The 13,593-nt window shown below is 32.8% G+C and overlaps 1 protein-coding gene across 5 annotated transcripts in view; it reads left to right on the top strand.

Moving 5' to 3' along the window:
* Nucleotides 1-13,593, top strand: part of LOC127702315 (hemocyte protein-glutamine gamma-glutamyltransferase-like) — a 51,814-nt gene that overhangs the window by 31,195 nt on the left and 7,026 nt on the right. For all 5 annotated transcript variants that reach the window (XM_052206452.1, XM_052206454.1, XM_052206455.1 and 2 more), the window contains 7 exons: nucleotides 2,722-2,979; nucleotides 3,359-3,477; nucleotides 4,996-5,103; nucleotides 7,349-7,523; nucleotides 8,650-8,788; nucleotides 10,673-10,776; nucleotides 11,701-11,863. In XM_052206452.1, coding sequence (XP_052062412.1) covers nucleotides 2,722-2,979; nucleotides 3,359-3,477; nucleotides 4,996-5,103; nucleotides 7,349-7,523; nucleotides 8,650-8,788; nucleotides 10,673-10,776; nucleotides 11,701-11,863 — 1,066 coding nt within the window. The remainder of the gene's footprint in view (nucleotides 1-2,721; nucleotides 2,980-3,358; nucleotides 3,478-4,995; nucleotides 5,104-7,348; nucleotides 7,524-8,649; nucleotides 8,789-10,672; nucleotides 10,777-11,700; nucleotides 11,864-13,593) is intronic.

Raw genomic sequence — 13,593 nt, 5'->3', positions numbered from 1 at the left:
ACGTACTTACTTAAAACTAGTTAAAAATGTCCATGTGCCTTTCTTAAGTCAGGAACCTCCAGTGGTTGGCTTTAATTGTTCTTAATTATAAAATAATGTTTAGGGGTGAAAGTATAGCAGATGTTTATAGCCATGAGGGTATTAAGAGCTTCCCTTTGCCTGATACAGTGTGAGATGCTGAAGTATGTTGAAAGCCGTTTCATTGACGTATACACATATATCCTTTTAAATAGAATAAACTAAAAGTAATTAGAATAATGTTTTGATAGGTAGCAAACTTGATGGCTGTTATAAAACACCGACCATTTATAATTCTATTAGGAGAAGGAAGGAATAGTTTCTTAAATATAAATTGTTTGATTCTGAATTGCTCGAAAAAACTGCTTCAGAAGGGATATTTGTTTCTATTGAAAATTAGTATACGAATTAAAAAAAAAAAATAACATTCGTGTTCCTGTATGTTATTGTATAGATTTCTTTATTTTTGTTTTATGTTGAAACATTGCTCTTTCCGATACCCCTGTTTCCCTCCACACACGTACATACCCCCAATACGACTGATCAATGACTACAGGTGAGAAAGTCTGTACACGAGAATAATGTGTTTTACAAAGTTTGCTGAGTCAACATCAGGTACAATACTCGGCATTTTTTTTTGTTGGAACAAAATTTATAGCAGTATAGCAATGAACAATACACATTTTGCAAGTTTGTCAAGCAACAACATATAGTCTGTAAGATATTTCAAACTTCACGAGAACTGGAGAGTCTCTACTCAAGAATCTAACAGACAATGTATACAAGAATAGGATTAAAATCGTTTTTATAATCGTAAGGATATCTCACGTTAGATTGATTTGATCTTTATTCATTTTTCATGCTTATTTTTTTTTTACCTGAAAAAGCTGTTGATTTGTTTCCATCTTTTTACAATATACAGTTAGTTTATTCAACTATAATACTTTATTTCTCTCTCTACTCTTTTGAAATCTCTAAAAACACACCCTATTACTGACTATCGCTACTGCAGATACAATAATATCAGTGTTCCCGATCGCCATTCAAAACAATTATAAGAGTAAAAAATGGGATCGGTGAACGTTTTTAAGAGGCAACAACACACAAAGAGCAGGAAACAGCCCAAGGAGCCATCAATGCGTCTTCAATGCCAGGGGCGGATCCAGGATTTTGGAAAGGGGGCGTTGTATTTAAAGTATAAAAGAAAATTTTTTTGGACCTTTTTTGGCTAAAAAACGTAGAATAAGTGTAAAATGCACTTTTTTAACGGTTCCTGACGTGGGGCATGGTTATTCTATAGTTAAAGTTTGGACTTTTTTGATGCCGTATTCTCCCCATTAATTGTCTATTATAAAATGATTGGATGGATTCAAAGCTATGTACTAATATATTTTATGTGGGATTTGTCAGTAAAAAATGGACATTAAAAAATTTAAATTCTTGTTTGTTGTATGGTTAGTTAGCATAACCTCACAGATTTCTTGTGGTAAACAAGATATACGGCTATTCAATGAAATTTACAATACGATCGACACCAAGAAAGACAAACTAGCAAATTTTATCCAAATGTTTGGTTGAAATGTTTCACCCAACTGACAAGGGAAGTGAGGGGTTCCAAATCAACCAAAGGCTTCGAATGAGTCTGAAATGACAATGAAGTTGTGACAAAATCGACAAATGGAGACATAAAGGCCACACCCAGCAGGCAGGTTGCAGTCGGGCCTTGAAAAAAGTATTCAGTATATTAGTTTGGCAAAACAGACATTCCGGTCAGATATGGGATTTACATGAAAACCACCCCCAAAAAAAATTACGCCCGTTTTTTATTCATCATGTTCATTTAATGCTAAATAATTCTGTTTAAATTTTTTTCTAATAGCAAAAAAGTGGACAAGATTATTGTTTTCAATAAAGATACGGCCAGAATTTTTGTTTTAAGGCAAAAATCAGGGTCAGAATTTTTTCTCTAAAATATCTCAGACTGTCCCCTCAAATCAATCGGTCTGTACCTTAGACTTTAAATCTATCTAGAGCTTACTGACTGGGGATCATTATTCAGCAATGCTATTAACGGGCTGGGGCGTGTGGGGTTAAACATGTTTTCATAGGTAAATAATACTGCTGTGGAACTTTTTTTTTCATGAGAGTGTAATAGAGTATTACTTTCTGTTGGGTGGAATTGTGAAATAGCAGTCAATACGTTCTTGCTCAATCCTTTGTCGCTTTGAAGGCGTCATGCTTGTCATTCTCAGCCTAAGCAATATGTTACTGTAATTTGAATTTCAAAGTAACTGAGTGACGTTTTTTCGAAGTACTGGTCAACTCCACCAGTAAATACGAGCAAAAATATCTTTATAAGTAAAGAATTGCCACATAAAAATTAAATACACGGGAAAATGGCAAAGTTCACGAAGTCTAGTCTGATTAATCATTTTACAAAAAAAAAAAAAAAAAAAAAGTGCAAGCAAAGGGGGGCGTACACCCTCTAAAATATTTGATATCGTATACAACAGATTTGCGTCTGCTATTGCAATACAAATGGATTTTGCCGTCATGTACAACAGATTCTGATCGGTTTCTACCTATTACATCTGTCGTACTGATAGCCGGTAATAAGGTGTGTGATTTATTGTCGGATAATTTTATGCACTTGTTGTTTTTTTTTTAATTTTATTTAACAATGACTAAAAAACCAAATTACAGGAGATAATCCAACGCCACCTAAAGGTACTCGAGTTACACTCATCCTTTCTGACAAAGACGAGGAAAAAGAATGGGGTGCATGGATAATGAAAAATGAGGACAAAGAACTTACAGTTAGGATAAACACGCCTCCTACTTGTTACGTTGGAATCTGGCAACTGCAAGTAGAAACTATACAAAAGGCTGACAACAAGAAAGTTATATTCGAGTACACCCATGACCAAGATATTTATATCCTGTTTAATCCATGGTGCAAAGGTAAGTCAGCATTACTAAGGAATTGTTGATGTTCAAATTGCAACTTGTAATGAAAACAAATTTATACTGAGTGTCAGTAGTAAAATTATATACCCCAGCATACTAACACATCCGACCAAAAAACAAATAAATACAAATGTAAATATAACCCATTAAGTACTAGTATGTAAATGGAGCTTTATACATAACTTAAACAAACTGATTAATGCTCCAATCACCATTGTCAAATCCCTTCTAACAGTCTAAGGCATGACTATCATATTTAGAATTTTAAAAAAAACCGACCATTTGAAAAAAACATGCAAACATTAATCTGTTATGTATTTAGAACGTTTACTGTAATGGTGTACATGACTTTAAACATTGATTAATTTTAAAGATGATCAAGTATACCAACCAGATAGACAACTGTTGGACGAGTATATTTTGAACGACACAGGGAAAATATATACTGGAAATAGAAAGCAAATCAATGGCAAAAAATGGAATTTTGGCCAGGTAAAATTAACTTTGTTTCTTTCTTTATAAAATAATTAGACCTAGCATATATAAGGATATTAAGGAAAGCTTTCAAGCAATAAAACGAAGCATTTATTATAAATCCTAAGTTAGAAAAAAAACTATATATTATAAGGCAAAACATATTAGTTTCGTTCATTTGACTGTGATTGATATTAAAATTACATTATACGGTTATATTAACCATTGACTAAAGAGAGGTTCATGTAACGGAATAGTTAATGAGACTACAATTTAACAACCCACAACTCAATAAACACGAAATAATGGACTTCTGCAGAATACAGAATACCATCACTTTGTCATCAATGAAAGATTTCCAATTCCACTAGCCAAGACAAGTATATACATTTGTTTACTGGCTTCAAAAGTTACAAACCCTATTGTGATTAGAAAAGAGAAATATGGTAACCTAGATTTCTCACGTCTGATAGTAGGACACATGCCGCGGGAGATTCCGTTCTGATTTCTTGGATGTATAAATACGCAGCCACGTCGTGTTGGAAATGGATGTTAAATCCCATTTTCTATGTTGTTTAAAATACACTCGCCAAAACTCGTTTAGGGGCCGGATGGTGATCTGTTTCAAAGCAAAATTTATTTCTCTATCAAACATGCCGTCTGTTTTTAAATTACAGTCTATATTTCAAGCCCTTCAACCCCGTTGTTGACCCATCTATTTACTGTAAACGGTAAACCTAATTTCGAAATGTGCATGGAATATTTACAGATATGTACCACTGAATGGTAAGCAGACAATAATCAATCAATCAACGTTACACTCTTTTGAAAGAGATATCTCTGTTTGTATCAGCTGCACTTTTACAGTCTTGGTTGGAATTTCGTGATGTTTGTAACAGGCCAAAGTTCGTTTGTTTTGTTTTCGATCACTTGCGAGTAGTTTGTTTGGTCGGAGGTAAAAAAAAAACAAAAAAAAAAACACGCACATAAAATATTTCAGAAATTTTTTTTAAAAATCAAGAAATTAGGACTTTCTTGTGACATGTGAGATTGATTCATTTATATCCTAAAATACTAATTTAAATTAGTTAAAAACTAAAATATTATGTACAATGCATGTGTTACAGTAGTTTGCTGGAGACATTTATTGAACATGAATGATTTTGATTTTCAAAATGGCATCATTAGATTGTAAGGGTTTTTATTTATATTGTGTGTTTTTCATGTTTGGCTGATAATCTGACGATGCTTTACAGATCAAAAGATAAGCATAACCTTATTTTGTATACTTAGAGCTTTCAAGGTACTTATTCTTTATGATGCATTACATATGAAATTGTAATACATTTAGATAGGCACTTGTTTTGATAAACATTTCAGAAATAATGCTGAGCTTAATGATGTTTAAAGATACATTAATTTTTGAACTATAATATGCTATGAAAAAATGCGAAATAGGAATTAACATGAATGGACGACCTTAACAGTTTTTCATTTCTACAATACCATTCATATAAATTGCACTTACATTTGCAGTTTGAGGAAAACATCCTTGACTGTGCCATGATGCTACTAGATCGTAACAATTTAGCATGGACCGTAAGAGGAGATCCAGTAAAGGTTGCCAGAAAATTGTCAGCAATTGTAAGTTATGTTTGATATAATTCTTTACAGTTATAATTTTAAGTATTTGAAAAAAAATAAAACTGTGAATCTTTATCTACTACTTTTATTAAGAAAATGTAATCAAACACTACGTGTCAATACAGACGCCCAAACGAAATAACTTAATAAAGCTACACATGTAACGTAGAGTTCGGACTATAACGCATTTGTACATAGATTACCATATAAATATATATACATATCTGACTGTTAATGACGTCTTTACACTAAATCCATTGGATGTTGGATGTGTACTGATTGATGTTTTAGTTTTAGATGCATGATTTTTTATATTTAATTCAGTTGTTATTGGCTTTGAACTAGTTGTCAGTAACTGCGAGTACTCTCAGATCTGTACTTTGTGTATTTGTTGTTGTTAGGGATGTATAAATACCCTTCCTCGTCCGGTCTGTGTTTTTGTTAAATGTTTTTCTGCTTTGTATCGATTTGATGAGTTAAGCCTTTTCAACTGATATTTATAGTCTGTTCTTATGTTGTACTGTTACACTACTGTCCAAGGATAGGGGAGGGTTGGAGCCTTCAAACTAGTTTAACCCCGCCACATTCTGTATGTGCCTGTCCCAAGTCAGGAGCCTGTGATTCAGTAGTTGTCGTTTGTTGCTGTATATCATATTTGTTTTTCGTTCATTATTTCGTACTTAAATCAGACCGGTAGTTTCTCGTTTGAATTGTTTTACATTTGTCATTTCGGGGCCTTTTAAAGCTGACTATGCGGTCTGGTTTTACTCATTGTTGAAAGCCGTACGGTGACCTATAGTTGTTAATTTCTGTGTCATTTGCTCTCTTGTGGAGAGTTGTCTCATTGGCAAGCATACCACATCTTCTTATTTTTATATGGATATACATATTAGTTTAAATTGGGTTGTCTACCGTCTACCAGGAAATATAATTCAAATGTATAATACATGTAGGTTCAATCTCCCATTTCAAATGCATTATAATACGTCTAATGGGTCTGATATAGTTTATGGTATACCGCTTCTTCTGACGTTACTGACATTACTACATAATAACATAATCTAATTGAAAACATTATATATAGGATAGTAACGTTTTCTTCTTATCATTGAATATTATGAAGATAAGAAGATGTAGTATGATCGCCAATGATAAAAATTTCCACCTGAGACGGAAGGACAAGGATGTTACAACTACAGGTCAACATACAGCCTTAACCATTGGCAAAACCCGAGCCATAAAGTTAGCTACAGCAGGACCTATCAAGACAAAATATAAACAATTCTAAAGCAAACCCAACAGCCAGCTGATTAATGCTAAAAACAGTAAAAGAAAAACAATTTTACAGAAAGAAGCACGGTGACCGTTTTTCCATGTGTAAGAAGAACATGGAGATGACATAAAAGAAAGATTTAATAAACTTTGTAAATGTAAATTTGGCTGGACAAATTTAATCGTTTTTGGTTTAAAATTTTTAAAATTATAAATCTACGTCGATGAAACAGTATATAAATAACACATAGCTGAGAGGGTGATAGAGCAGATTGTTACCCCGAGAAAACATTGTCAACTGAGGCGAAGCCAAGGTTGACAATGTCTTTTCGAGGGGTAACAATCTGCTCTATCACCCTCTCAAATATGTGTTATTTAATTTATTATACTGAATGTTCTGTTATTACTGTCGATTAAATTTCAAATTCAAAGTAATAAACTATGACGTCTTGTACATAACAACCATCCGTATTTAATAACGCGCACACTTGATCAAGCGTCTCCATGAAGGGTAATAGAGTAAATTAACACCCTCGTATTAGCCAATCAAAAAACGTGAAGTATAATAATAGTTATTATTCAGAAATGACATTTAAAATGGTTACTGAAGTTACAGTTTTACAGATTAAAGACCAGTGCCTATAAACTTTTTCCGTCTTCTTGATTGCCCCAATGTGAAAGATTGTGAATAACAGAGACCATCTAAGGTCTGATATCAACACACATTTGTTTAAGGGACCAAAAAGTATACTAGAATATGAAAATATAGACATCCTTCTATGTTGCTTACCCAGGACGGACATATGTCAAAGCGTGTTGGGTTTAAAATATGTTTTAGTACTAAACGTTCCCGTCGTTTTCCTTTGTAATTTGATAAATTTTTAGCCTATTTCAATCCTTTACTCACGAATATTCGTATGGTCTCAAGTAATTAATTTTTGCATTTAATATATATTATAACATGAATTTTCAGACCAACTCGCAGGATGATAAAGGAGTTTTAGTCGGTAATTGGTCTGGAAGTTATCATGGAGGAAAATCTCCTTTAGACTGGGCTGGAAGTGTGGCTATCTTAAACGAATATTACAAGACAAAACAACCTGTACGCTTTGGTCAATGTTGGGTATTTTCAGGAGTAATAACAACGCGTAAGTGTATCTTAAAAAACAAATCTATGTGTCTCCTCCTGACGGTGGGTATTGAATAACTTTATGTACAAAATAATTTCTCTCTTTGCAGTACTTTGTACGTTGAAATAGAACTTTTTATATTTTTCTATTGAATTAGAGAAAAAAAATGGTACCAGAATTACTTAACATCAAAAAGGAAGTAACTTAATGGTTTATACCACCAATACTTGAAAGTAAGATTCCAAAATAATCTAAAGGATATAATATCATTTACAACTTTTCTTTACAAGATATCTCATATAAAACTTCTATACATTCATCCATATAAAAATAATTTGTTGCAAGCTATATCTGACACATTTCGGATACCGATAAATTTAAATTATCCCCGGCTTAGTATATTTCTCGGATTTCGATTGGCTAATGCACGTCGTTAAAAAAACCATAGACCCTGGTGTGCTCACCCATATACCACGGTGTTACTACCTATTACCCCGGGTAACTTCCCGCACGTTTTCCTGAGTTCCGTGGTTGTTCCCAGTGATATGTAATCCAATTACAATGTTATCCTTTTATGCCGATGATTGGCATTCATTTAAGTAAATGCATCACTTGGCTACCACGTCGACTAGAAACGGGATATGCAAATGACCCACGTTGTTGTTACGCCGTCTTTAATGTAACGCTCGCTCGCAACATTGAACGCCAAATTTGATTTATCCTAGTTTTTATGTCTCTTGATTAAAACATCTGATAATTGACAACCTATAGGGTTCTAACTTTCTAACCCTACATCCCGTAAAAATTTGTCAAATTTCCAAATTTCAATAAAACATTTTTTAGCATAATAAAAAAAAACGCTGTTCTCATGTTACACTTTATGTCCGAATTTCCCTAAAAGTCGACCGATTCGGACTAAGACGGGAATACATTCATTATCTAAGTTCATGTCCGTACATATTGGTATTATAACACCCTTCAGTACCCTGTACACCTGTGTTATTTTAGGGTGTAAAAATACCGATATCTACGAAACTTATAATCGTCCTTTTTGTAATTACTTGATCAAAAGATTTTGAAAAGAAAATTGACATATTAAAATTTCAAAACAAGCATTGTAACATGTAGTTTGTTTATTATGAAGTTTGTAGAGCTCTTGGAATTCCTGCCAGAAGTGTAACAAACTTTGCATCTGCTCACGATTGTGATGGCTCAATTTCAATTGATAGTTTTTGGTCAGAATCAGGAGAACCGATAGAAGAGTTGAACAGCGATTCAGTATGGTAAGAAAACATCATTGATATCTAACTAGGAATACACACGTTTCTTGCCCTGGACATGTATGAAATATTTGCCACTGGACGTTAAGAAATCACAATCAATCATAGCATATATACATTTTGTGTATTTTTTCGATGAAAATAACAATTAGCCAAATAAATGTGACCTCTCCATTATGATATGTTATTTAAGCAGCGTGTGTAAGGTTAATATTGTATTCAGTTACTGAGACGATATTAAGGAAGATTCCGGGTGCGGATTCTTTTCAAAAGTGATATATTTGCCAGCGGTTGTACTTGAAAAAACTAAAATCAGCTTAACATTGAGCACTCCAACTGTATAAAGTAAATTAAGACATCTTGTACGTAGAAGGTAGAACTTGTATGTAGAATGAAAACTTGGGAATATGTCTTATATCTTATTAGTTAAATTGGACACAATACATATCGCGTAGGGATTTTTAAGTTAAAATGGACACAATACATATCGCGTAGGGATTTTTAAGTTAAAATGGACACAATACATATCGCGTAGGGATTTTTAAGTTAAAATGGACACAATACATATCGCGTATGGATTTTTAAGTTAAAATGGACACAATATGTAACAGTAAATTTGTTCCGGTAGTAAAATTTGTCCGCCAGATTTTTTTTCCTAGTTAATCAAGTCCATGACCATTATTTTACTAGGAATGTATGTCCCAGGACAAAATTTCCTAGGAAAATAAGTCCATAGCTAGTAAATTATGTCTGGCACTTATTTTCCTAGGAAAAATTGACCTAAGACTTGTTTTTCTAGTAATTTTTATTATATTATAAAAATTAATGAAAATAAAAAAAAAAAAAAAATTTCTTAGTTAAGATGGGAAAGTTTTATTTTGTTCCCTACATGGACGTTTTTACCTAGGAATATTAATGACATGGACATGATTTCCTAGGAAAATTAGTCTGGGGACATGAATTTTATTAAGATATTAATGCACAACTCTTTAACAATATTAAAACATAAAAATTGAATTTACATTGTTTACATATAAATAATTTGTTTCATTAGAATTTTCCTTTTAAATAAAAGACATAAACGTTTTTAACTCGGCATATTCATGACTTGGACAAGATTTCCTAGGAAAATTAGTCTGGGGACATAAATTCTATTAAAAAAATTGATACACAAATCTTAAACAATATTAAAACATAACATTTATATTTACCTTTTAAAATAAAGGGCATGGACGTTTTTCCTAGGAATATTTATGACATGGGCATGATTTTCTAGGAAAATTAGTCTCGGGACATACATTTTATCAAAACTATAAATACACAACTCTTAAACAATTAAACATAACATTTAAATTTCCATTGTTTAAATGTAAATGATTTGATTCATTAATAATTTTTCCCATAAAAAAAAAAAGGACATGGACGTTTTTACCTAGGAATATTAATGACATGGACTTGAATTCCTAAGAAAATTTGTCTGGGGACATAAATTACTAACATCGGACTAAAATTACTAGTAAATTCTGTAACCATGGACTTTTTATACTAGTAATATATGTCCGCCCGTACATATCGCGTACGGATTTTTAAGTTATAATGGACACAATACATATCGCGTAGGGATTTTTAAGTAAAACTGTAATTTACAAATGTAGAATTCTATATCTTCTCTTTCCAAATGCTAAGGTCAGGAAAACTTTATTGGAACACTTAATCTTGCCTTTGTAGTTTGCATTCATCAAATAACTTCCGTGGAATAAATTGAAAAATCGCCTTCAATCTAAAAATAATCATGTCTGCTTTCCAATAATTTTGAAAATTCCTAAATACAATTTACATGTCTTAAAAAACATTTCTTTATTCATTATTTGTCTAAAAAATTTACAGGAATTTCCATGTCTGGAATGATGTGTGGATGGCCAGACCAGATCTACCACCTGGATACGGTGGATGGCAGGCAATAGATGCCACACCACAAGAAGCCAGTGACGGTAATGTTTGTTTTTTTTCTTTTTGGTTAAGAGACATGTTTATCTCAAATATTCATGTAATTATGAAAAGTATTTTGATTATCACATATGATTTGTAAGTTTATTATATTCAAATATACATGACATGCAAACTGACAAATTTTTGTTTTGTAATGGAAAAGGATAATTTCTAAGAGCATTGATTTTTATCAATGGTTGCTTCGAAACTGCAATACAAAAAAAAAAACTGAATTCCCTCGTCTTCACAAAGTCATTCTATTTATTTAGCCCCTCCACCCCACGGGTGACTGGGGGAATTGAAAATATGGTCTTCTTCCGAGAGGTAAAAACCCTTGCGTTAGTTTTGCTGTGCGGAATGTACAAGTACACAGCCACGTCCAGTCAGAGTGGTCACGTTAAATCTGATGACTCGTGTAAAGAGAGTACCACGATCTCTTTGCGTTTAGAACCCGTGTAACATGCCCTCATTTTCCAGTGGCAGTCAAAATTTCCTGACGGTCTCTATTACAGACCCTACCTATTGTATTTATTGTTTATTTCTTCTCGTCCTGAACATGCATGAAATATTTGCCACTGGATATTAAACAACCAACAATTAATCAATAAATTTATAAAGTTGCTAGAATTAATCAATAATCGCACTATTGACATAGTGTAATAGGTTACGAAAAATAGTTTCGGCAACTTGTTCTATGGAAGCGTTAACCAAGGACAAAGTTTTTTAACGACCGATCACCTTTAAATATTTGTAGATAGATATGATAATTATTAGCTTATGAACTAGCAATTTGATAATTCAGCTCTTCATATAGCTCAAGCACAAAGTTTATATTCACAATATTCCTGTAGTGTTTGTTACTGCATGTTAACCCCCTCCCCCCACATCAAATTATTGCTATTTTCACAATTGTGCAATCATTGAAGGTGTATACTGCTGTGGTCCTGCTTCTTTACATGCTATCAAACGTGGAGAAGTAAACATGCCATATGACACACCATTTGTTTTCGCCGAAGTTAATGCCGATAGGGTCAATTGGGAATTGAATGAAGTTGATGAAACAAATAATGTTGGTCTGGAAAGACGTAGGTTAGTAAATATAATTAAACGAACAGCTACTTTAATTGAACCTTTAATGTGTGAGGACAGTATGTTAATTGTTTTAAAATTGCTTTTTCAAGTAGAATTTGTGAAGTAATATTTTGTTGAAATACTGTTTTTTTTTAACTATGGCCTATTCGATCATTTCCGATAGTTTTAATGAGTATTTTCGAACCTCCATGTACTAATATAATTGGAGATTGAAAGATGACCATTAATACGAATAGCTATGACTTATTTTCCCCTATTATTTTTTATTAATCTTAAAATAAAGCATTAATTTATTTCGAAACTACAAGAAAATTCAGTGCCAAAAATTAAGAACCCCGCAAAAAACGAAAATATTGGAAGCAAAGAAGAAGGATTTCGTTACCACAAATTACTTAAAACCTTTACTAAATTATTCCATAGATACAAAGATTTGGTTTGCAAGTTTGGCTGTACCTTTAAAAAACTAAATAGCACATACTAATTTTATTACAATCTGCCGATACCTATATTCAGGCATTGCACAAGGTCATGTTTTTCTTTGACTGTTAATGATGTCTTTACACTTAATCCATTGGATGTTCGATGTGTACTGATTGATATTTTAGTCTTTGTTACATGATTTTTGTTATTGGCTTTGAACTAGCTGTCAGTAGCTGCGAGTACTCTCAGATCTTTACTTAGTGTCTTTTTTGTTGTGGGATGTATAGATACGCTGCCACGTCCGGTCTGCTTTCATTAGATGTTTTCTGCTTTGAATCGATCTGATGAGTTAAGCCCTTTTCAATTGATTTGTTTAGGTTGTTTTTACGTTGTACTGTAACACCATTGTACAAGGTATGGGGAAGGGTTTGGCGTCAGCAAACCAGTTTAACCCCGCCACATTCCGTATATCTACCTGTACCAAGTCAAGAGCCTGTGGTTATGTGGTTGTCGTTGGTTCATGTCTATCATATTTGTTTTTTTTTAAATTGTTTTGTTATCAATTAGGCCGTTAGTTTTTTTCAGTTGAATTGTTTCATATTTTTCATATGCCGTACGATTGCCTATAATTGCTTACATCCACTTTATTTGATTTTGGTGGATAGTTGTCTCATTGGCAATCATACCACATCTCCTTATTATACGTCCGTCAAAATTTTGACGGGAAGTATTATGGTATACAAATGTCCGGCGTCGGTCTGTCTGTCGGTCTGTCTGTCCGTCTTTCCGGCGTCCACATGTTGCACCGTAACTTGAGAACGACTTATCTAAATTTCATGAAACTTAACATTGTTGTTTCTTATGATGGTCAAACGATCTGTATACTTTTTGGTGAAAATAAGATTAAAATTTTTTACGGGACTTTGTAACGAAAACAGGGGAAGTATTTTCACATGTCGCACTGTATCTCAAAAACGATTTATGATTATTGCTTAAAACTTTACACACTTCTTAGTTATATTAACCTAAAGATCTTTATACTTTTTGGTGATGATTCAAAATTTTATTTTAGAGTTATTGATTTTAAAAAAAATAAGGGGGGGGGGGTCACATGTCGCGCCGTATCTCAAAAACGGTTTATGATTATTGCTTAAAACTTTACACACTTCTTAATTATATTAATCTAAAGATCTGTATACTTTTTGGTGATAATTCAAAATTTTGTTTTAGAGTTATTGATTTTTTTTTTATAAAAAGGGGGGTTTTCACATGTCGCGCCGGATCTCAGAAACGATTTATGATTATTG

Source organism: Mytilus californianus, unplaced genomic scaffold (genome assembly GCF_021869535.1).
Source record: "Mytilus californianus isolate M0D057914Y unplaced genomic scaffold, xbMytCali1.0.p SCAF_5, whole genome shotgun sequence".
Classification (NCBI taxonomy): Eukaryota; Metazoa; Mollusca; class Bivalvia; order Mytilida; family Mytilidae; genus Mytilus; species Mytilus californianus.
The sequence above is the reverse complement of the archived record's forward strand: the minus strand, read 5'-3'. Positions and strand labels throughout refer to the sequence as shown.